This window comes from Balaenoptera physalus (assembly GCF_965194825.1).
Source record: "Balaenoptera physalus genome assembly, chromosome: 5".
Classification (NCBI taxonomy): domain Eukaryota; kingdom Metazoa; phylum Chordata; class Mammalia; order Artiodactyla; family Balaenopteridae; genus Balaenoptera; species Balaenoptera physalus.
This window is the reverse complement of record NC_138884.1, coordinates 146,674,155-146,700,862: the sequence shown is the minus strand read 5'-3', so window position 1 is coordinate 146,700,862 and position 26,708 is coordinate 146,674,155. Positions and strand designations below refer to the sequence as shown.

The window sequence follows — 26,708 nt, the reverse complement described above, 5'->3', positions numbered from 1 at the left end:
GAACTTGACATCTGACAGCTGTGTTAGGTGTGACCCATTTCACACCTTCAGAAGCTCCATGCTTCTGATTTGGAGCTCTGGCTCTCTGGGTATAAAATATGCACAAATATCAGGTTCCTGAAGATCCCTGAGCAGAGAGCATGAATAGTCAGGGCAGAATTACCTCTGCATACAGCTCCCCTCGACATCCTCAACCCTGCAGAACAGCACAGAGCAGATGTGGAGGCGGGGGTGGGGGACATGCCGATCTGCTGACCACCAGCGACAAAACTGAACCAACTGGGCCTGGCTGCAGGAAGTTCACATTCTAGTCCACTGACGCATCAAAGCTGAAGTTCCAGTGCCGTGAGGGAAGGCGTACAGGTGAGTTGTACTTAAGTATAACAAGCACGCGATTTCCCAGAAATGGTAAAATTGGGACAGGGCACAGCACCATCCCATTGGGGTAGCATGAAACCCTGACCTCGGAGGCAGGGACCTGCATTCTGTCACACTTGTCATACTTGTCTCCAAATCACACCTCTGCCTCTGAGGGCAGCTCGGGAGACCCAGAACCTGGAGCCTCTGTGCATGACCCGTTCTGGATCCATCGAAGGTAACACCAGTTGGTTTCAATGAAACATTCATTTCACACCTAACAATTCATTTCTACAGCTAAACAGCAGACAGAAAGGCAGTGTTTGAACTTCCAAGCAAGTCCCCTTCTGTATCTCCATGGGAGCGGGAAGAAACCAAGCCTTTGGAAGGAAAATGCACATATGTTCTCAGTGCTACAGCGACGGGGCCTGTCCTGGAATAAGCTCGAATCCTGCCATTCCTTTCTGCAGATGCTCTAAAATACCATTTTAAAAAGTCTATCCCTCTCCAAATGCTTTTTTTAACTTTGTAAAACACCTGACATGGTAAAGCAAACACCATCTCTGCTCATGTAGAGCACATCTGCAGAGCGTAGCTCCTTGGGATCGGATACCTGTGCAAATCAGATGACATAAAATTTTTAAAAGACTCTGCTCAGCAAATCAGCCTCAAGTTAGTTTCTTTTCCGTTTTAGCTTTCAAAGATGGTGCTTTCAAGCGGAGGTGAACCAAGTGCAGAATCCTGGCTAAAATCCTTAGCCCTGTGGCTGCCAGAGGGACCAAAGCGCCTTTCTGAGACACTTCACGTGCGGAGAAAACAATGCAACGCATGCGTGGAGTGCTGAGAAAATAATGGTTAGAAAAAAGGGTTTTACTTGGCTCTCGGTTACAGCTTTCACTCCTCTTGAGTTTTTCCCAGGCAAGTGAAAGCATCTCTTCAAGCATCACCTGCTCCCCAAGTCAAAGGATGATGCGCTTTTCCAGCGAGAACTCCCGTCTCCACGACTTCCCACGCCGGAGAATGGCTGAGGTGGGGGGGCGGGGCTGGCAAGCGAAGTGGGAGGTGCTTGAGCCAAACGCCGGGTCGGCGTCTCCAGAACCACAGCCGGTAACAGTGATGAGTACTCGGGCTTCGCCCCCTGTCTGCTGAGTGCCAGACCACGCCCTGCTCTCCACAGCCACCCCTGCCCCCCATTTCCCAGCGGCCAGGGGAGAGCTGCATGTCTCAAAGCTCCTCCCGGGATCTGGACTTCCCACCGCCCACTAAAGAGAAGTCAGCACCTCCCCACACTCCCACTCCCCACTCCCAAGCCCCGCCTCCAGGCATTCAGCTGCCAGCAGCCAGGAAACAGTCACACAGGAGTCACTCAACTCAGCCACTGTCCCCAAGGAGCAAAGCCAGTTGGGCTCCTCTGCCAGGCCCTGCCCCCAGGGCCCCCGCCCCACTGGCCCAGACTCCTCCTCAGTCTCTCCAGGGGAGCTCTGTTCTCAGGATGGGGGTGGGCGGGCTGGGTGACAGTGAGCCCTGAAGGTGCTGGTCCCACCTGGGAGGCTGCTCTCCACCCCTCTGTGTCTCTCCCTAACTTCTTTCACCCCTACCGCCCCCCACCACGAAGCTGAAACGAGTGAGCTTCTGGAGGAACAACCTGGGGGGAGGGGGCTTGGTTTAGATGTTCTGGCTCCACTGGTCTGACTGATAGTGTTTACTGGTTCCTTTGAGTTACTGGTGTCCGGGCTACCTTGCAGTCCCTGAGTTACAGCTTACGGTACACAGGACACGATTTGCTCCCGAGTATTGGGAGGGAGGGAAGGAAGGAAGGAAGGAAGAAGGGCGGGATCCAGCTGCACGTCTGGGGTCTGACCCCTCTCTCCAGATGTACGTGGGGACGGCCCCCCAAGGGCTCTTCGAGGGAAGGGCGCCTGCTCCCCTCCCTAAAGCACCGCCCCTCAAGGCCCTGCCTGCCCCCTGCTGGCCAGCGGAGCGCAGGGGGTCAGCGCCGCCCCGCCCCTCCCCCCAGGGCTTCCAGTCTGACTAGAGATGGCAGAAGTGACCAAGGACCAGAGACCTGGCACATGCGTGAGAAGCTGGTTGGGGAGGGGGTCCGGCAGGGCGCCGCGCTCTGGACCAATCAGGCCCATCCAGTGCTGCCCCAACAAGCTCATCCACCCGCCCCATCGTTTCTCCCGCAGAATTCCCCAGCAAGCGGGGCTAGACAGCGGAGGTGGGTAAAAGTGCCGCCCAGCCCAGGCTACACGCCTACGGTGACTAGAGAAGCGCCTGCATCCCCGCCCCTCCACTCCCAGTGGATGCAGGGGCCCTGGCCCAACGCGGCTTCCCCAGAACTTTGGGAAGCCTTGGTCAAGGAGAAGGGTCAGGGGTCAGCCATTGGACAGTGAGTGGGCACTGATGGAAAGGAGTGAGGAGGGGCTCCCACCTCTTCTCCCCATAACCGCACACGCACACACAGCTGCCACCTCCCTCCACCACTCCCGCTCCCAAAACTAGAGATGATCCACGTGGGGCTGCCGGCAGGTGACCCCAAGATAGATGACCACGGGTTATCTGCTCCGGCGGGAACAGAGCAGAGTGGGAGGGAAACGACGCTGTGGCACCCCCCGGGGAAGAATATGAGGGTATCCCCATGCCCGGGACACACCACCAAAAAGGAAGAGGCGGGATCCAAGAGGGGGCAGGACCCACAGAGCTGGTGGAAGGAGGCTCCGGAGGACCTTAACAGAAGTGTGTTTGCAGGGCAAGGGGTGTCGAACTTCCAGCTGGAGCGAGGCCAAAGTAGCGGCCAAGGTGGGGGAGGGCAGGGAGCCCACGGAGCTGGCCGCCGCGCCCAACCCCGTGGGTAAGCAGATCCCAGCGCATCCAGGTGTGTCCGGCGGCGGGTCCTCAAGGCAGCCGCGGGTCGCACTACGGGAACGCGGGGAGAGAGGTGGCCCCAGAATCGAGGGTCCCAGAATCGGACGCCGGGCTGACCGGGGAAGTCCTAGAGCCCGTGGAGGTGCCACGAGCGGGGTCCCAGGTACACCAGGTGGAGAGGGTCCTGGAACCAAAAATCCCAAAGCAACGCTGGGTGGACCGGGTGGAGTCTGAAGGCGATCGAGGCGCAACACCGAGTTGTGAGTGATCTTAAAGGGCCTGGGGGCGCCCCAAGGTGGCCGGGGTCCCGAAACCTCCGGAGACAACCCCCCCCAACCTGCGATCTGGAGACCAGTGGGGCCGCCCCTGAGGTGGCTCAGGGTCCCGGCAATCAGTGGAAATGCCCCCCGAGGTGAGGCAGGGCGCTCACGTATCTGGTTCTCAAGTAACCAGTGGCCAGGGGCCAGCAGGGGCGCCGCCGAGGTGACTCGCGTCCCCAAGTCTCCGAGAATGCCCGGGGTGACCGCGGGGCCGTCCGGAAGTGGGGGCTCCGAGGTGTCCGGGGCAGGGCCCGGGGTGGGGGGGGCGCGCGGAGGTCACTTACGCTGCTGTTCTCGCCCGTCCAGTGCACCATCGCCTGGTTGTGCGTCGCGTCCCCCTTGAGCACGAACGACGTGCTGATGAGTGAGACCTGCGCTCGCGAAGCCGCTCCGGCCACCGGCGCCGCCCGTGCCCAGCGCTCCTGGCCCGCGGCGGGGGCGCCGTCCTCGCCGGGACCCGGAGCCGGACCGGGACCCGGGGCGCCGGGCTCCGCGCCACGCGCCTGCCGGTCCTCGCCGCCGCCGGGCAGCGAGCGCCCCGCAGGCGGGCTTGGCGGCGCCCGGGTCAGCCGGGCGCGGGGACCCAGGCGCCAGGATTCGGGGGAGCGCCCCGCCGCCCCGCAGGCGGCCAGCAGCAGCAGCAGCAGCAGGAGCGGCCGCGAGCGCGGCGAGCGCGGCGGCGGCGGCCCCCGGGGGATAGGGGCTCGGGCGGCGGGGCCGGGGCCCTTCGGGGCGCACGGGGGTCCCCGGTGCGCCATGGTCGCCGAGGGGCGGCGGCGGGGCCGGCGGCGGGGCGGCGCGGGAGAGGGAGACCGCGGCCGGGAGAGCGAAGAGCGCTGGGGAGCGCGAGCGAGAGCGCAGAGAAAGGAGCCGGAGAGGGGAGGGAGCCGGCGGGAGGAGGGGACTCGCCGCTCCGCCGCCGCCGCCCGCGCAGCCGAGGGCGCACCGCCACCTGCCGGCCGGCGCCGTGCCCGCCCGTGCGAGCGGCAGCCGCTCAGGAACCAGCGGCCGGCCGGAGGTCCTGGAACAGGCCGCCACCCTCCAGGGCCACAGGCCACAGACCCCTCTCCTCCCTTCCTTGCTCCTTCCTTGCTCCTTCCCTCCTCTCCCACCCTCTTGCCTTCCTTCCGCCCTTTCTTCTTGTGTTTACTGACCACCTACTCTGGGCCAGCCGAGTTCCAGGCAGTGGGGACATAGGGGTAAACACAGCCAGGTGCCTGTTCCCGCTGCTGAGAGTCTGATGTGGGAGAAAGACCACACCTAAGTGGACACGTTCACGGACAAAATCACCCCAGAGAACCAGAATGAAGCCAGACCGTAAGTGGGGAGGTGGTCTCCAGTAGGAGCCTCTGAAGGAGAAACAGTGGAGACAGGACCTAGCTCCTCAAGGTGAGGAGGAGACCTTCTAGGCAGCCGGAGGGCCCTGTGAATACGCTAAGGCAGCTTCCAGATGACCTACAGGTGCAGCCACTCCTGTGGCTTAGGCTTCAGGACTTGCAGACAGTGGCTTTATGTCCCAACCCCAGGGGCCACCAAGGGGGCAGCCCCTGAACGTAAGGACAGACGCCTGGGTGAGGAGAGGGTGTGGGGCAAGGTCCCATTCAGAGCCTGGCAGGCCACGGTGCAGAGTTGGGGAAACAGAGGCTCAGCGCACAAAGTCCCCACCCAAGGTCATGAACCTACTTTAGGTAGATTTCAATATAACTTCATTGAGCATCCACCATGTGCACCACAATGGCCTCAGGGAAAAGACACAGGAGCAGGAGATTCTCTGAGGCAAGGCCAGGGTCAGAGTCAGCTGTGCATCCTCAGCCAGGGGCCACCCCGCCTCCTCCTTCCCCAGTGGCCCCCGCATTGGATAAAAATCCTCAGGCTCGGGCTTCCCTGGTGACGCAGTGGTTAAGGATCCACCTGCCAATGCAGGGGACATGCGTTCGAGCCCTGGTCCGGGAAGATCCCACATGTCGCGGAGCAACTAAGCCCGTGCGCCGCAACTACTGAGCCTGCGCTCTAGAGCCCGCGAGCCACAACTACTGAGCCTGCATGCCACAACTACTGAAGCCCACGCACCTAGAGCCCGTGCTCCACAACAAGAGAAGCCACCACAATAAGAAGCCCAGGCACCGCAACGAAGAGTAGCCGCCACTCACCGCAACTAGAGAAAGCCAGCGCGCAGCAACAAAGACCCAACGCAGCCAAAGATAAATAAATAAAATAAATAAATTTTTTTAAAAAATCCTCAGGCTCAGCATCCCTGTCACACTCACCTCCCAGTTGGGTCTCTTTGCTCCAGAGAGAGAGAGAGCAGCGTGAGAGAGCCTAACGGGGCAGAGGAGCAAAGGCTCAAACATTTGGGAAAGATAGACAGTGGGGCTTCCCGCTGGCCCCCAAAGAGCTGAAGCACCCAGCACCTTCTCTTCTGCTTGCTCACCCAGGCTCACCAGGGATTCATAGCCAATAACAGCCTGGGCTTGCCCTCTGCCCAGCGCTGGGGTGGGAGGCGGGGGCTTGGCTGGATACCTATGAAGTCTCCTACCTTGGAATGTGCCCTCGCCCCCTCCATGGTGTAAATCCCCAATCTGTCAGAGTCTAAATCTCCAGCTCAGGCCCAGGGTCGGGAGAGAAGGGGGAGCCAGCAGCTGTGGGAACATCTGGTCTAGCACAGGGAGCAGAGAAGAACAGAACAGGGTCAGTGCAGGGCTGAAGGGAAGGGAGACGAAACAAAGTGGCAGGCGGGCACTAAAAAGACGCTTACAGGCAAACCAACACTGCAGACAGTGGCTGGCGGGAAGGTGCTCGCTGCACAGCGGTCAGGAAAGAGCTGGGTCTGTCCCACCTTAGACACAAATTCACCAAGAGGCTCCCTGATGCTGGGTGAGCCTCCATCTCCCCAGCTGTAAAGGGAAGGGGGCTGCACAATCTCTAAGGTCTCTTCCAGCTGTTTGTTTGTTTTGTCTTGTCTTGTTTTTAAGTAAAGGAAGGCCTCCAAGTACTGTCCTCAAGAAAACTTGACAGTGACACCTCATCGAGCACCTACTATGTGCTGGCCACTTTCCTAGGGACTGGCTGTGTCCTGGAAAAGAAGATGGGGGCCTCTGCTCTTCGGGTGGGTGATGTTGCAGGTTATCATATTTAACTCTCACCGTCAGGCTGTCCCCATCTTACAGACACGGAAACAGACTCAGAGTGATGACTGCCCAAGGTCACCTGGCCAGAGTCAGAGGCCAGACTCCAGGCACGTTTTCTGGCCCCAAGGTGGCGCTCTTTCTGCCCCACCCTCGTTACTTGCCATCTGTGCATGTTACCCCTCTGAGGCTTGGAGAGCTCAGCCAGGCAGGGAGGTAATGTGAACACACATCACCCCCAGGCTCAGACCGAGGCCACATCATTAGTGATTTGGTTAATGTCCCAACAAACTGGGGAGAGGGTCCAGGTCTGGAATGCAGATGCCATGATGCCTCACCAGTGCTCTTTCCAGAACAACTGGCTGCCTCTGCCCTAATAAGGCCACAAGGCATTCGGAAGAGCAGGACTGATTCATCCCTTTTCTGAATCCAAATCCAGAGACGCTGTGATTCCCCGGATCTCTCAGCTCACAAACATTACTGGACCCCCAGGAACACAGTGATGAGGGAGACAGACAAGTTCCCTGTGCTGGGGAGGAGCGTCCGTCCTCATGCAGCTAGACAGATCCGGGGGAAAACCTAGACAGTGCGACGAACCCAGGAGAAAATAAGGCAGGTGTGCGATGGCGATGAGGAGGTGCTGGGGGCCAGGTAACTTGGAGCTGAGAGGCAGAGGGCCTGGCATGAGCCTGGCGGGAAGAGCCATCCCAGCAGAGGGGGAGCACGTGAGCCCCAGCCCGGCCCAGAGCAGCTGGGTGTTCAGAGGAGGAACTGCCGGGCTTGATTTGTATTCACAGACCGCTGCAAAACCTCTGGAGGGTTTCAGGCAGGAGAGTGAGACCAGCAGCGTTCTTACAGCATCACTCTGGCCGCCAGGAGAACAGGTGCAGGAAGGCACTTAGGACACGACTGTGCAGGACAAGAGAGAGGCTGTGGCAGCTGGGCACGGGCAGTGGGCAGCGACGAAGGAGGTGGGAGTGGAGGGAAGCCCGCTTCCGGGCGCCTCCCCCACCCCAGTCTCACCCCCCTACCCCCTGCGCTCACCCTCCTTAGTGACCCACATCAGGGACTCAGGGACACAGATGCAGGAGAAAGATGCAGGCAAGTGTAGAAAGCAAAGGAGAGCTTCGATCAGGCATCCCGTCCAACACCCCCGGTGCAGTGGGGTCTCCGGAGGCCACAGAGGCAGTGTCTGCGGCGCCCACCGAGGTGGCCGACAGCTCAGCAGGTGTCTGGGCATGAACACATGGAGGCAGGCCATGTGCAGAAGCCGGGGTTCAGCGCCTGGCATCGGGGTGCATGCGTGAAATAAATATTAAACCCTCCCCAGGTCTGTAACACCTGACTCTTCACAACAGCAAGATCCTAAGATGGGGAAACCAGCCCCAGTCATCCTCCCTCTTCGCCCCCATGCAGGGCACCGGGCTCCAGACCGAATCAGGCCTGGTCCTGCTCCTGGGGAGTCCACAGTCTGATGGGGGAGGCGCACAGGTGAACAGGGACGTCAGGGAGGCGGGCGATCCCAGGGAGGTGTCTGGGGGCCTGAAGGAAGGGGGAGCCGCCACCTGGCCCTTCTGCTCAGAGGGGGTGCTCAACTCATCCTTCCAGGTAACAGTACCAATGACAACTGAGACTGCCACGTGAGCGCCTCCTCTGGGCCAGGCACTGTTCCTGATGGAAGAACCCAGTGGACCTCTGGCTCCCACAGAGGGTAAGTACTGTTTTCCCCAATTTAAAGGTGAGGACGGTGAAAGCACACAGGGGGCAGTAATTTACCCAAAGGATTCAAAGGCCCACGTCCTCATGTACCAACTGGGGGTCCTGAGCGTGGCCCAACTTCACCTCTCTGTTTCATAAACTGCCTCACCTGTGAAATGGGGCCAGCACGGCCCTGACTCGGTGGCTCTCCGTGTGTCATCCCTGGACCCACAGCATCTGCATTAATGGGTTGATTTCTGGGCCTACCCCAGACCTACTGAACCAGAAGCCCTGGGGTGGGGCCCCGATCTGTGTCCAACACTCCCTCTGGGTGGTTCTGACACACCCAATGGTTCTGGGCCCAGGCTGCACAATTCGCATCACTTGGAGGACTTTAGAAAAATACCGATGCCCAAGCCCCACTCCTGACCGCACCGTCTCTGTGGGGCATCTCTCAGCTCCCAGGTGACACAGATGTGCAGCCAGCCGTGAGCCCCTGGCCTGCAGCACAGCTTTTTATAAGGATTCGTGAGAGGACAGAAGCCAAGTGCCTGGCATACGGCTGGACCAGAGTAAACAGTGACTTTCCTGAGAGGTAAGGGGGGGTCCCTGGAACCCCAGGCCAAATCTTTTAGTTTCAAGATCCACCCCTGCTTCCCCATTCCATGACAATGCTCTCATCCAGAAAGCAGAAGAAATACTTTGTCACTCCAACTTTTAATCAGACCGCTTGCTCATTAAAAGTCTCAAGCTTTTTTAAATGATCAAAGGTCTCTAGTGATAATATTTTAATTTCTCTTTATAATTGTGACAAAGCCCAACAGACGCGGCTCCCCGAGCAGGCCCGTCTCAGAGACAGTCGAGGAATCATGAGCGATACTCAGCAGGGACACTGGGGGACCCAGCAGGAGGGAGACTGAGGGAACAGGCTTTTGGGGTGCTGGTGGGGTGCTGGGCTCCACAGACGGGCGCCCCGGCCACTCCCTCAGCTGCCCAGCTCGGCCTCCAGCGACACTGAGAGGCTCTCTGCCTGCTCCGGGGCAGGAGGGCAGCGGTGACTTGCAGACAAGTCTCCTAATGACTATCAGTGAACAACAAGGGTTAGAGGTTCCGGCTTTGAGGAGAAGGATCGACCAACGCTACAGCCTCATTACCAGGTTGGCAGGGAGAAGGCAGTGGGGACAGCTGGTCGGGACATTAACTTGGACCAGGACGAAAGTCTGATCCCGCGACGGCAGGGAAATGCGTCCAGACAGAGGAGGAAGACGAGGCCCCACAGCGAGACAGACAGTGGGCTGGCTGCCCCGAGCCAAAGAGGGTGGGGAGACGGGGAGGAAAGGGCGGCAGCTCCTTGGGCGGTGCCTCGCAGGGGTGCGTTACAGGCAGTGGTGAAGGTGGTTGCTTTTTGGTGGTGGCAGGGATTTCCATCCCCGGAGCGCCAGCGCTGTGGGCCACCAAAGCCCTGACGTGTCACAGGCGAGCCAGGCAGTAGGCCCGAGCTGGACAGAGGGCAGATGACAACTGGCCACTTCCCAGCCATCAGGGCTCTCTTTAATCATGGACACCGCACAGTTAGTGCCTGCAAACGGCTTGGTTCATTTCTTCCACTCATCAAATGTTTACTGAGCACCTACTGTGTGCCTGGCATGAGTCTAGGCCCCAGGGAGAGAGCAGGGAATGAACCAGACCAAATCTCTGGAGGCATAAACAGGAATTGGTGGTGAGACCGGGAAGAGTGGTCCTGGCAGAGGGACCAGCGTGTGGCACGAGCTGGAAGAAGACAGCGCGGGGACCTTAGAGGAACCAGCGGGCGAAGAGCTCCAGGGAAGCTGAGTGCAGGGCAGGGCGGGCAGGGCCAGTGAGAGCGGAGGCTCCACGGTCCCTCGAGCGTCCACCACGGTGTTGGGGGACCAGGCGATGAGCAGAACCAGCGCCCAGCCTCAGGAAGGCCAGCGCCAGCAATGGGGACAAGCAGGTCAAAGACACTGCAGCAGAGACGTAGCTACCTCCCCCGCATGGGGCACCAGCCCTGCTCCAGGCCTCGGCAGGGTTACCTTGCTCCCCACCCCGTAGCTGGGGGGAGGGGTCCGTCACCATCTCCTTTTCACACAGGAAGAAACTGAGGCACAGCATAACCAAGCAGAGGGGCTCGCCCAAGTTTACATCAGCAGCAAGAGGGTGGCAGAGGGCCACGAACCCATGCTTCCGCATGTGCCAATGAGCTCTGGGGAGTGGGGTGGGCCTGGGTTGCCCCACCTCTCCCCAGGCCAGGCTCCTCTGCCTCAGCTTTCACATCTGTAATCCTCCCGACCCTGTGGGGCTGGGTTGATTGTCAGCTCCACTGATACCCGGTGAGACCAAGGCTCTCAGCGTGACAGTGACCAGCCTAGCCCGTGCAGCAGGGAAGCACAGGCAGTGGGGCTTGAGCCTGGGCCACCCAGAGCCCTGCTGTTCCCCACTCTCCATGTTACACAAAACACCGTGGAGACAGAGCAGAGGCAGGGACCACGCTGGCCAGTGCAGGAGGGGTGCCACCCGATGCCCCGCTCCTACTGGGTTGTGATGTGGCTCAGAAGTGACCCTCAGGGCCTCGGGGCACTACAGTACCTGACCATCTCCTGATGGGCACCAGGGAAGGCTGGGAAAGTAGCCCCCATGGGCCCAGGGAAGTGGGATCCCCTGTCGGTCCATCTGGGGCCAGAGCCCAGTTTGGTCACCGTAGTGGGCAGGGCAGAGAGGAGGAGGGCTGGACCTGGGAGTGACATACAACCAAACAGAAACCATCCTTGGGGAAGACGGCAGAGGCCGGAGTCTTACCACTGAAGCCAAATGCACAGGCCCTGGGCTGCAGTAGGAGCCCAGTGAATGTCTAGGGACCAAAGCAGGGAGGTGGGAAACGGGGGGGACACAGCCAGCCCTGGGGGGCACAGCCTCCCTCAGCCCCACCCACACGGTTGAAGGCAAGTTCCGCCACCCACCTCCCGCCCCACACACCAGGGTTCACTGGAACTGGGGAGGGGGCAGAACTTGCCAATTGCCTCCCATGTGCCAGTGTTTGGGTGCATCGTTATTTTGTTGTTAGAAACGGAGGAGGAAACAGAGAGGCCCAGAGAGGCTAAGTCACCTGCCTTGGATCACACAGCTGGAGAGCGGCAGCCCTCGGGACAAGGATGCTGATAGTAATGTTTCAGGTGCCGCTGTGAGGACACTGGAACACCTGCCTCACAGGTGGGTGTCCTGTGTCTGAACGCGCCCACCTCAACAGTGTGTAATTAGCGTGCACTGGGGGGAAATGAGCTCAGAGTGCGGGCGGGAAGCGAGGCTGGAGCTGAACTCCGTCCCAGCCCTGCAGGGCTCCAGGTGAGTCACTGAATGTCTTTGTGCCTCTTTCTCCTCATGCGTTCAATAAGAATGGTCATCAGTCGTTGTGCGGATACATGAGTGTCTGTAAGATGCTCAGAAGGGCATTTCTGCAGAGTGCGCTGCAGAGAGAAGGCCTTCACGGGGGACAGTGACAGAACGACCCACAGTAAGTCCCGTCTGTGTCACACACACCTCATCTATGGTCTGTGACAGTCCACTCTGAAGACTCAGTCCAGACCCCCAAAAGCCCCGGCTGGGATGAAGCGCATATTCATTCATAACGGAAACCTTCCCCGAGGCCGGGGCGGAGCAGTAAGTCCCACAGATGCTCAGTGGGTGGGGGTCCCTGACTCAAGGGGCCCCCCTCTGCCCCCAGGGCAGCCCCCTGGGAAGCCAGCTGCCTCAGCCTGGCCGCTCAGTGCTGTGTGCCTGGGGCCTCAGTCTCCCAACGGGTGAAACGAGGGGGTGAGCTACATAAGAACTTCAGCAGGACACGAGCCCAATGAGACACCCTCCAGAAATGTACCTGTGGTTTAGGAAATGCCTCTGAGTCTATCCCGTGACATGTACGTATTAAGGACGGAAAAGTTCTGCAGTTTAAAAATCTGTTTGATTTTGATTACTTCAGTTTTTCCCCCAACTTTCTGACCCTGTAGTTCTTTACTTCTACTTAACAGCACGAACACCCCAGAGAACACGGGCTATTATGGAAATATGAGCACGGAGGAAGAAATGGAGGGAAGAATGTATTCTGCCTGAAGTGTTGGTGTCAGAAAAAAATACATTTGAGCAGGTCTTGAATGATGAGTCGGGACCCAGCTGGAGTAAAACAGAGGGTACGGCTCATACAACGGACAAAGGAATCGGGGTGCCTGGTCCGCACAGGGTGGGCACACGGGCCTGGCCCTGCAGGACGGAGCCGTGGCTACCAGACTGGAGGAGAAAGCGGGTCCAGGAGCTACGGGCTTGCGCCTTCTCCTGAGGTCAAAGAGAACCTTCTGGGGTTTTCAGAAAAGGTTCAACAAGATCAGATTTGTGTTGTGGAAAGCTAACTCTGGCAGCTTCTGAAAGCTGGAGCTTGGAAGAGAGACAGAGAGACCAGCTGGGGGGCCATGGCATTGGTCCAGGAGAGCAATGACGAGGCCTGACCAGGATTGTGGGGAGCAGTGGAGAAGGAGAGGTAGAGGCGGGTCCCCAGAGCCTCTGATTAGGCAGGAGGAGAAAGGGGGAGGAGTCAAAGAGGCGCTGAGATATTTGGGAAAGCAAGGATGCCGTGTTCCTCATCAGGGAACAAATCTGAAGGAGAAGGTGTCTGTGGGGCATCCTGAAGGTATTAGTCAGGTGAGGCCAGGCGGGGCTGCAGTAACAAAGAGCTCCAAATCTCAGAGGGGTAACCCAAGAAAGGTGTATCTCACCCATTCACAAAGTCTTACGCAGGTCGACTGGGCCCCCTCCATCCCGCAGCCCCACGGTCTGGAACACGTGACCTCCAGGGTCACTGAGGCAGAGGAGAGAGAAGCACACAAGATGTTTTGTGGGGGTCAGACCTGGGAGGTGCTCCGTCACTCACATCCTACTGGCCAGAGTCTGAGTTCATGGCCTCCACCTACCCGCAGGGGAGGCTGCAGATGTAGGAGCACATGGACATTTGGCGAGCCCTATGTGCCACTGTCACACTGGCAGGGAGGCTCCAGAGGCCCTTGGAAATGGTGATCAGCAGAGTATCAGGGCCTGAGACGTAGATTTGGGCATGATTGTTGAGTGAGATCACCCAGGGAAAAAAAAACAAAAAGGAAAAGAGAACAATGGGGTAAAATAGGTAACACCTCCAAGGTTGTATTTGGGAATTCCCAGAGGATGACAAGATTTAGTCCAAAGTCTCTTGTTTCCAAATATCTGATTATTTGTTGTCACGTAGACAAGGCGTCCAGAATTCTTCCTGAATTTTTCAGTTTCCATATGGTTCCTTGGCATCGCACAGGCAGCCAAGAGCAGTTGGCAAGTGTTTGAGTACCACACGGCTCCATAATGCTCTCTCTGTGTAAGGCCAAGGGCCTCACGAGGACAGATTTGTCTGGAGCAGAGGTTTTCAAAGCCTTCAATTTCAATAAACGTTTTGAAAGAGACCTCACCGTATTCTTGCCTTTAAGATTCACTTCAGAAATCAAAACTTTTGCTACAAAATTAACGAATATGAAACCGATTTTTTTAATTTAAATGCTTTGTACACTTGACATTTTTTTTCAAAAATAAAATTGTCCACCAATAAAATTTTGGTTGAAAATCATGGTTTGAGGGAAAACTCACTGTTTTCCTTGGAAAGTGCTCCTGCCTTAATCAAGACTACCAGAGAAACAGGGGATGCTTCTTCCAAATGGCTCCTGCAAAGCCTTTTCCTGAGGCTAGGGTCCCCCCTCGGAGACCATAAGCTTCATGAGCCCTGGGACTGGGTCAGCGTTTGTCCTCCACTCATCCTCACCGTCCAGCACCGAGCTGGGCACAGAGTAGGCACTCAATCCATATTGGGTAGAGGGATGGAGGGATGCAGGGATGGATGGGCCTGTTACATTGGAAACCCCTAGACATTCCGACTTCTAAACTACAACTGCTAAAATGAACAGCAATTTGCTGGAAGGGAAAAGCATTGGACTGGGAGTCAGGAGACCCAGGTCCCGTGTCAGCACTCCAAGGACTGAGCTTTGAGAACTTGGGAAAATCCCTTTCCCTGTGGATACTACTCTTTTCCTCCTCTGCTAAATGAGGTCTCACCACTCAAGCCAACCTTTATACCCTCATACCCCGTCACTTCTCCCCTACCCACATCCTTCCAAGGGCCCTGAACTGTGCCCCAACATTCCTAGTCGAAAATGCACTTCAGGGAGGCAGAACTTCCACTTACGGCCAAGTGAAGAAGTTGGCAAATCCTCTCTCCAAAAGTCAATTATGAAACTGCACAAATTGACCAAAAACAACCATTTCCACACTCTGGAAGTCAGCCAAGAGCATGCGACCATGGGAGAAGTGTTTATGCTTGAAAACGGCTGAACTTCAGGTACAAACACTGGGAGTCTGCAGCCTTCTGGCCCAGGGCTGCTCCCATACCACCGTCCCAGCTGGGGAGACTCAGAGATTCTGCAAGGTGGGGCAGGCCCTGAGGACCAGCAGCTGCCGTGCCACGGGGGAAGGGAAATCACACAGTTTGGAACAGTGGGTGATGGCCATGCCCAACAGCATTGTCCATGGCAATTACCATCTTGGAGGTTGTGTAGAATGACTGAGGCTATGTGACTCTGGAAAGGGCGCAAGCCAGCCACAGACTCCTAGCTGACCCTAAGGCCATGTATATGCACATAGGAAACATCCAAGGCCTAGTGAAAAGGAAAAGCCAGGCAGACTTGAAAATGCCTAAATTTTGAATGTGTTCCTCTTCTCTCCACACACAGGTCTTTGACCTGTGTCAGATAGATAGATAAAGGCTTACTAGATCAAGGTGTTTCAGAATGACATATGATCAAAAACCGGCTGACCTCTAAGCTATGCAGAAACAGGGGCTCAAAAGCCGGATTTAAAAATAAAAATTAGAAACTTAAAAAAAAAAAAAAACACCGCAGCAGCAACTGCACACAGCAAGGGAGATGAATTTCACAGATTTAACCTAGACATGTTACTAAACAAACAAACAAATGAACAAGCAAAAAATAGCAACAACCTTCTGGAGGAAATCAAAATCCAGAGTTGCTACAGTATATAACCTAAAATGGTCAGTTTTCAACAAGAAAAAATTTATTATAAGAAATGCAAAGAAACAGGAAAATATGACCAATATCTGGGGGTGGGCAGTCTTTAGAGGTCTCCAGAAATTGGATTTGGTAGTGAAAGACTTCAAAGCAGCTATTAGAAATATGATCGAAGAATTAAAGGAAAGTATGACAATAATTAGTCAACAAGTAAAGAGTCTCAATAAGGAGGAGAAATAATGTAAAAGAACCAATGGCAGATTTGAGATAGCAGGAGAATCAGTGAACTTGTAGAGTAATGCAAATTATCAATATGAAGAACAGAAAAAAATAAAACATTGATGAAAAATGAACAGAGCCTCAGAGACCCATAAAACAACGTCAAACACACCAATGTGTACTGTGGGTCCTAGTGGATAGGAGAGAGAGAGTGGGGCTGAAAAAACACTTGAGAAATAATAGCCAAAAAGTTTTGAAGATTGATGAAAATCCTTAAACATCCAAGAAACTCAAGAAATCCCAAGTAGGTTAAATACAAAGAGATGTGCACCTAGGCACATCATAACCTGTTGAAAGACAAAGAGAAGAGCATGAAAGAAGCAAGAGAAAACCAACTTACTAGGTATTGAGGAACAATATGATCAACAGGAAAAAAAACAGGACAGACACTGTGGAATGACATATTCAAAATGCTAAACGAAAAAAAACTGCCACTAATAATTCTATATCCAGCAAGACTATCCTCCAAAAAAGGTAGATGAAATCAAGATATTCCCAGATAAACAAAGAGCAACAGAATTCATTGCTAACAGACTTGCCTTACAAGAAATACTGAAGGAAGTCCCTCAGGCTGAAAAGAAATGACACCAGATGGTAAATGAAATCAATAAGAACAAATAAAAAGCACCAGAAATGGTAAATATGAGGGTTAATATAAAATATTCTACAAATACTCTCTTAAATTATTTAAAAGACATTCATAATAATCACAACTCTTGTTGTTTGGTTTATAACATTAAAAATGTAATATATATGTGATAATCATACCACAAAGAGGGGGAAAATTGAAACTGTATTAGAGCAAAGTTTCCACATTTGATTGGAAGTAAGTTAGTATTAATCTGAAGTAGATTGTGACAAATTAAAATGTATTTTGCAGTCTCTAGAGCAACCACTAAGAAAATAATTTAAAATATACTATTTTTTTAAAGGGATTAAAATGGGACATTAAAAATATTTCTTTGACACAAAAGAAAACAATAAAGGAAGAAGAGAAGAACCAGACAACAACAATAGCAACAACAAAACCCACAGGAGAAATAGAGAAAACAGCGAAATGGCCAGTGAAATGACATATATATATAAATTACATTAAATGTGAATTAGACTAGGGGACTTCCCTGGTGGCACAGTGGTTAAGAATACGCCTGCCAATGCAGGGGACACGGGTTCGAACCTTGGTGCAGGAAGATCCCATGTGCTGCAGAGCAACTAAGCCCGTGCGCCACAACTACTGAGCCTGTGTACCTAGAGCCCATGCTCTGCGACAAGAGAAGCTACCGCAATGAGAAGCCCGTGCATCACAATGAAGAGTAGCCCCCGCTTGCCACAACTAGAGAAAGCCCATGGGCAGCAATAAAGACCCAATGCAGCCAAAAATAAATAAATAATAAAAATAATAATTTTTTTTAAAAAAAGAAAACAGAAAAGCAATAGAGAAAATCAATGAAACTAAAAGCTGGTTCTTTAAAAAATTAACAAAAATTGACAAAGTTTTAGCTGGATGAACAAAGGAAAACAAAAGAGAAAAGATGCACAAATTACCAAAATCAAGCATGACCAATAATAGAGAAATTAATGCCAACAAATTACACTACTTAGATAAATGAACACATTCCTAGAAATACACAAATTACCAAAACTGACTCAAAATGAAATACAAAAATCTGAATAGACCTGCAACAAAGAACCTGAGTTAATAATTTTACATCTTCCTACAAGAAAAGCCCAGACCCACACAGCTTCACTGCTGAATTCTACCAAATATTTAAAGAAGAAATTATCAATCCTTCACAAACTCTTTCAGAAAATAGAGGAGGGAACACTTTTCAATTCATTTATTCCTCAATTTATCCCGTATTAAACTGATACCAAAACTCTTAATAAAATAGCAACAAACTGAATCCAGCAACATGCAAAAAGGATTCTACACCATGACCCAGTGGGATTTATCCTAGGAATGCAAGGTTAGTTTACATCCAAATATCAATTAATGTAATACAGTGTATCAACAGAATAAAGGAAAAAATCACATGATTATCGTACAGAAAAAGCATTTGAAAAAATTCAGTACCCACCGATGATAAAAACTCTCAACAAAGTAGAAATAAAAGGGAATTCTTCAGCCTGATAAAGGACATCTACAAAAGTCCACGGCCAATATTATACTTAATGATGAAAACAAACAAAAAACAACAACAACAAAAAACCTGAATGCTTTCCCCTCAAAGATCTGGGACTAAGGCAAGGACATCTGCCTGTACCACATTTATTCAATATTTTACTGGAGGTTCTAACCAGAGCAATAAAACAAATAATCAAAAGCGTCCAGATTCAAAATGAAAACATTAAACTATCTTTATTCACAGATGACACGATCCTTTATGTAGAAAATCCCCACAGATCCATAAAAACTCTACTAGAACTAACAAACAAGCTTAGCAAGGCTGCACAATACAAGATCAATATACAAAAAACAATTGTATTTCTACATACTAGCAGCAAACAATCCAAAAATGAAATTAAGAAAACAATTCCACTTATAATAACATCAAAAAGAATAAAGTGCTTAGGAATACATTTCACAAAAGAACTGCAATACCTACACTGAAATCTACCAAACATTGTCGAGAGGGAGAAACTAAACATGCTCTAAATAAATGGAGAAATATTCCATGTTCATGGATTGGAAGACTCAATATTGTCAAGACGGTAATTCTCCACAAATTGATCAATAAATCCCATGCAATCCCTGTCAAAATCTCATTAGACTTTTTAATGGAAATTCATAAGCTGATCTTAATTTTATATGAAAATGCAAAAAGACCTAAAATTGCCAAAACAATTTTTAAAAAGAACAAAGTTGGAAGACTTATTCTACCTTTCAGACTTCCTATTAAGCCTCAGTAGTTAACACATTGGGGCGTTCATGGAAGGACAGATGTATAAATCAATGGAACAGAATTAAGAGTCCAGAAATAAAGCCTGACATTAGGTAATTGATTTTTGGCAAAGGTGCCAAGAGAATTCAATGGGGTAAAGGATAGCCTTGGATCCAGAACATATGGACTCTTAAAACTTGAGAAGACCCCCCAAAAAATAAAAAGCAATTTAAACATGGACAAAAGAATTGAACAGATGTTCCACCAAAGGAGATATGCAAATGGATAATAAGCACTTAAAAAACATTCAACACCATTAGTCATTAGGGAAATGCACATTAAAACCACAGTGAGATCCTACTACATACCCACTAAAGTGACCATCATAAAAAAGACAGACGTGAAAAAGATATGGGGAAACTAGAGCTGCACACATTGCTGGGGAGGGAATGTACAATGGCACAGCCACTTTGGGGGAAAAAAGCTGACAGTTTCTTTAAAAGTTAACATGGACTTTGCATAACACACTCAATGCCCCGGAGCCTTACTCTCCTCATCTGTAAAATGGGGGTGACTATAAGCATGCCCACCTCGCAGGGATGTGAGAGCAATTTCACTCCTAAGAATCCACCCGAGAGAAATAAAACATCCACCCACACAAAGAATATACGTGAATATTCACAGCAACGTCACCCATAATAGCCCCAAACTAGAAACAACCCAAATGTCCATCAAATGAGCGGTGGATAAACAAAATATGGCAGATGCATCCAAGGAAATGCTTCTTTATCAATGAAAGGGAATGAATGAATATCTGATGCCTGCTACACCACGGACAAACCTCAGAAACATCATGCCAAGCGCAAGAAAGCCAGACCCCAAATATGACATACTGTATGATTCCATTTCTTTCAAATGTGCAGACAAGGCCAACTTGTAGGGACAGAAAGCAGACCAGTGGTTGCCTGGGGCTGGGGGTGGGGATGGGGGCTGACTGCAAATGGGCACAGGCTGGGGTGGTGGCCTTGCTCCCAAGCTGGATTGAGGGATGACTGCACAAATCTAGAAACGTACTGAAAGTCGCCGGATGGTACACTTAAAATGGTGGATTTTACGATGTGTACATTGTACCTCAATAAAGCTGTTTTTTAAAAAGAAAGAAAAGTGCTTCGGGCTTTCATCCTTCACTTGTTTAACCACCATTAAGAAATGGAGTGTTTCCCCCATGTGGCCTCTGCTGGCTGCTGGGCACACGGGGTAAATTATAGTACAAGTAGCTAACGGAGACGAGAAGGCCACTGCTTATCTTACCTCACCTCTCATCCCTCACAAGGGCCCCGTGAGGTGGGCCCTGTGACCCTCACCCCCAATTTACAGATGGGGAGAGTGAGGCTCCCAGCGGGAGTGTTGTGCAAAGTAACCCGATAACCGTCAGGGTCAAGGTTTGAACTCTCGCAGCCCGCAGCACGGCCCTCACTCCCACCCCCTTCACCTCCACCTTGGCCCTCACACTTTCCCCTGTTCTGGTCCAGCACAGCACCACAGAGGCAGCCCGAAAGCCTTCACCCTGGGGGCTGGCCTCCACCCCTGTGGGGGACGACCTCCCCTTGCTCCTTTGTACCTTTGCTCACACCCCTCCCGCCCTGCAGTGGCCTCCCCTGGCTGCCTCCCCCGATTCCCATCTGCTCTTCAGGACCTGCTCTCGTGTCCCTCCCGTCCTGAACTTCGTCCTCCTCCAGCACGGGGTCCCACTCAGGGGGCACACCTCCTTGACTTGGCCTGACATTGGGGTCCCTGTCTTCCCCACCCCCCCCAGACCTCGGGGGCTGGTCTAGGGGGTGAAGGTCTGTAGTGAGTTGACTTCTGTCCCCCAAGAAGATCCGTCCAAATCCTAACCCCCAGAACCTGTCAATGTGACCTTATTTGGAAATAGGATCTTTGCAGATGGAATTAGTTAAGGATCTGGAGGTGAGATCATCCTCGTGGGTTCTAAATCTAACCACCAATCTCCTTATAAGAGACAGAAAAGAAGACAAAGAAGGGGACGGCCGCGTGGAGATAGAGGCAGAGACCGCAGTGATATGTCTACAAGCCAAGAAATGCCGCAGATCGCCAGCAACCACCAGAAGCCAGGAGAGAGGCCTGGAACAGGTTCCCTTCAGCGCCTCCAGAAGGAACCAACCCTGCCCACCCCTCGACCTTGGCCTTCTGGCCCCTCAACTGTGAGAGAATAGCTTCCTGTTGTTTTCACACATGCAGTCTGTGGTCATCTGTTACGGCAGCACCAGGAAACTCAGACAGGGTCCGTGCCCAATGCGTGTCTGCACCGCCGGCCCTGACACAGCGCTGGCCCCATCTGGGACAACCAGAAACGTGTTTGAGTCTAAACCTCCTTGCCCCTCTGATTCATCAGTTGGAGCTTCCTGCCTGAGACGGTCAGAGCTGTTCCAGGGATGGTTTTGTCTTTTCTAGAAAATCGGACACTGCATCCGTGATCCGCGGCCTGCCCTTCTTTACCGTGAGCTCCTCACCACTCCAGGGCAAGAGGCTCTGTCCTCACAGCAAAACCAGTCCAGGGGGCTTCCCTGGTGGCGCAGTGGTTGAGAATCTGCCTGCCAATGCAGGGGACACGGGTTCGAGCCCTGGTCTGGGAAGATCCCACATGCCGCGGAGCAACTGGGCCCGTGAGCCACAATTACTGAGCCTGCGCGTCTGGAGCCTGTGCTCCGCAACAAGAGAGGCCGCGATAGTGAGAGGCCCGCGCACCGCAATGAAGAGTGGCCCTTGCTTGCCACAACTAGAGAAAGCCCTAGCACAGAAACGAAGACCCAACACAGCCATAAATAAATAAATAAAATTAAATTAAAAAAAAAAAAAAAAAACACCAGTCCAGGACAAAGGCCACTTCGAATGAGAACAGAAATCAGAATGTCATGGTGAAGGGCGGGGGCAGGCACGTGAGTTACAAAGGAAAGAACAAAGAAGCTCAAGGGGGCTCCTGAGGCAGACTCTTCTCCTTCCTGCTCTGGGCACTGGGACACAGGTGCATTGAGCCAGAGAAATCACAGAGCTGTTTCCTCATGATACCTGCCCTTTGCAGGCTGTATACTTTACTTCCATCAAACGTTCTACAAATGGAGCCAAGAATTATGAACATGAACTTATTCTGCCCTCTATGTAACAAAACCGTAGATATAATTGGACTAAAGGGCTGGTTTTTAGGACCAGTCAAATAGAAGTCAAAGCTTGCAGTGCGGTATTTTCCAGTGTAATTTTTTTCTAAGAAAGTTCTGTGATAGCGAAATACAACATCCTTCACTTTGGTTTTTTTTTTTTATGACTGGCCCACTTGACACCCAGAGAGCAGGTAGAACATTACTTCTGGGTGTGTCTGTGAGGGTGTTTCCAGAAGAAATTAGCATTTGCAGCAATGGACGAAGGTAGATGGTCCCCCTGGATACAGGTGGGCCTCCTCCCATCCACTGAGGGCCTGAATAGAGCTAAAGGTGGAGGGAGGGGGAATTTGCTCTCTGTCTGGCTGCTTGAGCTGGGACATTGATCTGCCCTCGGTGGCCTGGTTCTCAGGCCTTCAGACCCGGACTAGAATCTACACCTCCGCTCTCTGGTGCCCAGGCCTTCAAACTACACCACTGGTTTTCCTGAGTCTCCAGCTGCAGACAGCAGGCTGTAGGGCTTCTCAGCCTCCATAATTGCATGAGCCAACACCTAGAATGAGATTTATTATAAGATACAATATATATTCTACTTGTTCTGTTTCTCTGGAGAACCCCAATAGAACAGTGAAAGCGGGTCCTTTCTCCAGCATAGTTGAGGCCTTCACCATATCAGAGTGTTCTTTTGGGAGCATCTTGCCGATTCCCTGTTCTTCTGTCACTTGCTGTCTAATAGCACCAGGCTCTCCTTTGCCACTTGCTTGTGACCGAAGCAGTTCCCTGACCTCACCTGCAGGACTTCATGAAACTCTGCACCTTTGCCGAGAGTCACAGCTTGCCTTTGCTGTTGGTCTGCATTGTGTTTCCCTGACTCTGGAGAAGGTCCAGAGTCCAGATATCAGAGAGACACGAGCCACGCTGACTTGGCAGGTGAGAGCGACTCCTGCAGTCAGACACAGGGTGGTGACCAGGGACTACCTTATAAATGGTCAGGTCAAAGTACCGGAAACTTGGGGCTTAAAACAACAAATTTTATTGTCTCACAGTTCTGGAGACCAGAAGTCCAAAATCAAGGGGTTGGCAAGGTGAGCTCCTTCTGAAAGCTCTAGAGGAGAATCCATTTCCTTGCCTTTTCCAGCTTCTAGAGGCACCCACATTCCCTGGCTCGTGGCCCCCTCCTCCCTCTTCAAAGCCAGAAGCCTGGCATCTTCCCATCTGTCTCTGTCTGACCTCTCATTCATCGTCACATCTCCTTCTCAGACCTCTTGCCTCCCTCTCAGAAGGACGCTGGTGATTACCTTAGGCCACCCGGATAATCCAGGACAATCTCTCCATCTCAAGATCCTTAACTTCTTCATACCTGCAAAGTCCCTTTTGCCATATGAGGCAACATCACCACAGGTTCTGGGGATTAGGGTCAGACATCCTTGGGGGGGAATATTCCATATTATCAGCCACCTTCACCGCCCCCCCAACCCAGCCACCCCCTGCTCCTTGCTCTCCCCTAATTGCCCAGAGCCCACCCCATGTCTTCCTCCTTCTCTGGCCAACCAGCCGCCCGTGCCCTGCAGCCCCGTGCCCTGCTCGGGGATGAGTTCATCCACGCTGAGGACTGGATGATTTCCACCACCAGTCTGTCGCCTACTCCCTGGGTGACTCAGGAGGAGGTCACTGAACGTCCAAATCTCCACCCCAGTCTCTCAACGACAAGTCTCATCTGCCTGCCATGTCCACGGCGTGGGAAGGGACATTTTCCTCTGTTCAGCCCCTCCTTAACCATCCCCCCCCCCAATTAGTCAAGGTCCAGGCAGGTGACAGGGTCACGTGAACAGGTGGGCAGGGCCCGGACATCAAACGTTGTGCAAATCTGCCTGCTGCTTCTGCCGTCCAGGCGGCGGGTGGGTAAATGCTCGGGACGGGGCTTCCCTTGTCCGCCTTCTCCAGCGGCATCCACAGTATGGTGAGTCCGAGACTTAGAATCAGGAGGAGAAGGTCTCACAGAGGTTTCGACCCCAGACACGTCCACTGCCCTGGCACTCACGGGAACCCCACGTTCCGGCGCTGGACATTCATGTTGAGATGGTGAAGTGGGCTCAGCCCCCTCAGGAGCCCCAGGAGGAGGAGAAGGGCGTGGCGAGCCCCAAATGGTGAATTTCTGGGGCCCTGACTATTCAATAGCATCAAAACCAAAAACTGCTACTCCTTTATCTGCCCGCCAGGGCTGTTGTGGGACTAAATGAGACCGACGGGGACTTTGTATGGGGCATAAACAAAGTACAAAGCCATGATGGACCAAGTGTCCATCGAACGATGGATGGATAAGCAAAATGTGGTCTGTTCATACGATGGAATATTATTCAGGCTTAAACAGGAAGGAAATCCTGATGCAGGCTGCACGCTGAGTGAACCTGGAGGACGTGTGCTTGGGCAAACAAGCCAGTCACACAAAGACAGATACTGTATGAGTCCACTTGCATGAGGGACTTGGAACAGCCAAGTCCCCAGGGACAGACACTGTAAAGGTGGTCGCCAGGGGCTGGGGAAGGGGCGCGGGGAGTTGTTCACTGGATACAGTTTCAGTTTTGCAAGATGAAAAGAGTTCTGGAAATAGATGGGGATGATGATCTCACAACAATGTGAACATACTTAATGATTTTCAACTCTACACTTAAAAATGGTTAAGATGGTAAATTTTATGTTATATGTATTTTACCACAATTTTTTTAAAAACGTAATGAATTACCACCACCACCTTCATCTTCTTCCCCATCTTCCTCATCCTCATCTTCATTCCCCACCGTGGATTCAGGCTGGGACGGCTAACAGTCTCCACCCACGTGCTGACTGTGATCCAATGGGAGCGTCTGCCTGGAGCTGCCCCCTGAGATCAAGGCTTAACAGGACCCTGTGCCTGATCGATGAGTGACGTCTGCTAGGGGATTGTCAGCAGCTGTGTGGTTCATCCATCCTGGTTTAAGGTGTTGTGCCTCCCGGGGCATTTCACTTTAACAGGAGGATTTGAGGGTTGTATGTTCAAGGGTGGAATTTGTAGCACAGGTATAATGGGAGGAGCCATTTGGGGGAGGGAACTTTCCTAGGAGCTCCCACCCACCGACGAAACTACAGAGTGATTTCCAATTCCACGGAGAGGTCAGGTCTGCAATGGAACCTTCCACCATCCTGCAGGACACCTGATTTTCCGTGCCAAGCTGTGGGTGATTTTCCCAGCTTCCTTTTCAAATCGATGAAATCAGATGTGGTTTGACTAGAGAAAGATTTGCAGGGCCGTCGAGGCAAAAGTCAATTTCCGTCATCACATGGAGAACCTGATAGGTAAGTGTGCCGACAGGTGACTGACCGTGTGACTGAAACACATTTGTACTAAAAATATTCTAAAAGCCCTTCTCTTGATTTATACCCAGAAGAAAATATTGCAAAGGAGAATGAGTTTTCAACTCAAGTAGCACTTATGCTTGATCTAACTACATTAAGCTCTTTTGAACGGGTGGTTTTGCTCTGTTGCCTGTAATAAAAATAACACTAATGTGCATTTAGAGGGTGTTGCATCCTCTCCAAAGCACAGATCTGTCGCAGTGTACAGTCCCTCTCATCCGTGGGGATGAGCAGCGGGGTGACAGGCAAGGTGGGATGGGGGTTTGAGGGCATGAGTTTACAGCAGCTGATCACATTTGGTAAAATCAGCAAATTTCAAATACACAGGAAAGCCAATGTCACAGTGCTCTGAGGCCTGGTGACAAAGAGGCCAGAAGCCAGGTCTTCCCCTCGTTATGGACTAAATCATTTTCCCCCCAAAATTTATACGCTGATGGTATTTGGAGGTGGGGCCTTGGGGAGGTGATTAGGTTACATGAGGTCATGAGAGTGGGGCCCACAGGATGGAATTAGTGTCCTTATAAGAAGAGGAAGAGGGACTTCCCTGGTGGCGCAGTGGTTAAGAATCCGCCTTCCAATGCAGGGGACACGGGTTCGAGCCCTGGTCGGGGAACTAAGATCCCACATGCCGCGGGGCAACTAAGCCCGTGAGCCACAACTAGAGAGAAGCCCGCGCACCACAACTAGAGAGAAGCCCATGCACCACAACGAAAGATCCTGCATGCCGCAACTAAGACCTGACGCAGCCAAAAATAAAAATATATAGTTCTTTTTTAAAAAGAAGAAGAAGAAGAGGAAGAGACATGGCCCTTCTTCTCTCCCGCGGCCATGTGACAATACCGTGAGAAGGCAGCCCCCGCCAGACACTGGAACTTCCAGTCATCTTAGACCTTGACCTTGTACTCCCCAACTTCCAGAACTGTGAGAAATACATGTCTGGTGTTCAAGCCCCCTCGTCTGCAACGTCCTGTTCTGGCAGCCTGAGCTGACCAAGACACCATCCTTTCTCTGAAGTTTGAGCTTGGGGCCCTGCTGTAGGGACGTCAGGAGGTGTAGCTTCGAGTCTCAGGCCTGAGCTGACCACGAGCAGCCTCGGGACACATCCCTCGTACATGGAGAGCGCTGCCCTCCCTCCGGCTGGCCCACCCACAAGCCGCACGGGTGAAAGGCAGGGACTGGCCCGACACCAGGCTGTGTGCGGTTCCCACCACTCCTCTCCCGTGACCCACACGTTGCTGCCTGATTTCACGTGGTTCCTATGCACACATTCCCCAGCCCCTTCACCCCGGTTAATTCCTTCTTGCTTAGCTTTTAAAACTGATGCTCATTCAATACCACCTCCTCCAAGAAGCCTGTCCTGACCACCCACCCCTCAGAAGGGTGACGACCCCCTGCCCTCCTGCAGCCTCCTGCAGATCCCAGCACTCACGGTTGTCACTGTCTCTTGCACATCAGCCCCCCACCCCCGGAGCGGGAGCCGTCTTGGGCAGAGCATGGGAGTCACCCCACAGCC

General features: G+C 52.7%; 1 protein-coding gene across 3 annotated transcripts in view; it reads right to left on the bottom strand.

The window, feature by feature from the left end:
- SORCS2 (sortilin related VPS10 domain containing receptor 2) overlaps window positions 1-26,708 on the bottom strand; it is a 557,426-nt gene that overhangs the window by 491,842 nt on the left and 38,876 nt on the right. For 2 of the 3 annotated variants that reach the window (XM_082462100.1, XM_082462101.1), the window contains exon 1: window positions 3,830-4,373. The exons of the other annotated variant lie outside the window; for it this stretch is intronic. In XM_082462100.1, coding sequence (XP_082318226.1) covers window positions 3,830-4,303 — 474 coding nt within the window. In that variant the 5' untranslated portion in view covers window positions 4,304-4,373. Of the gene's footprint in view, window positions 1-3,829; window positions 4,374-26,708 lie in introns of those variants that run through there. 3 annotated transcript variants of the gene reach the window in all.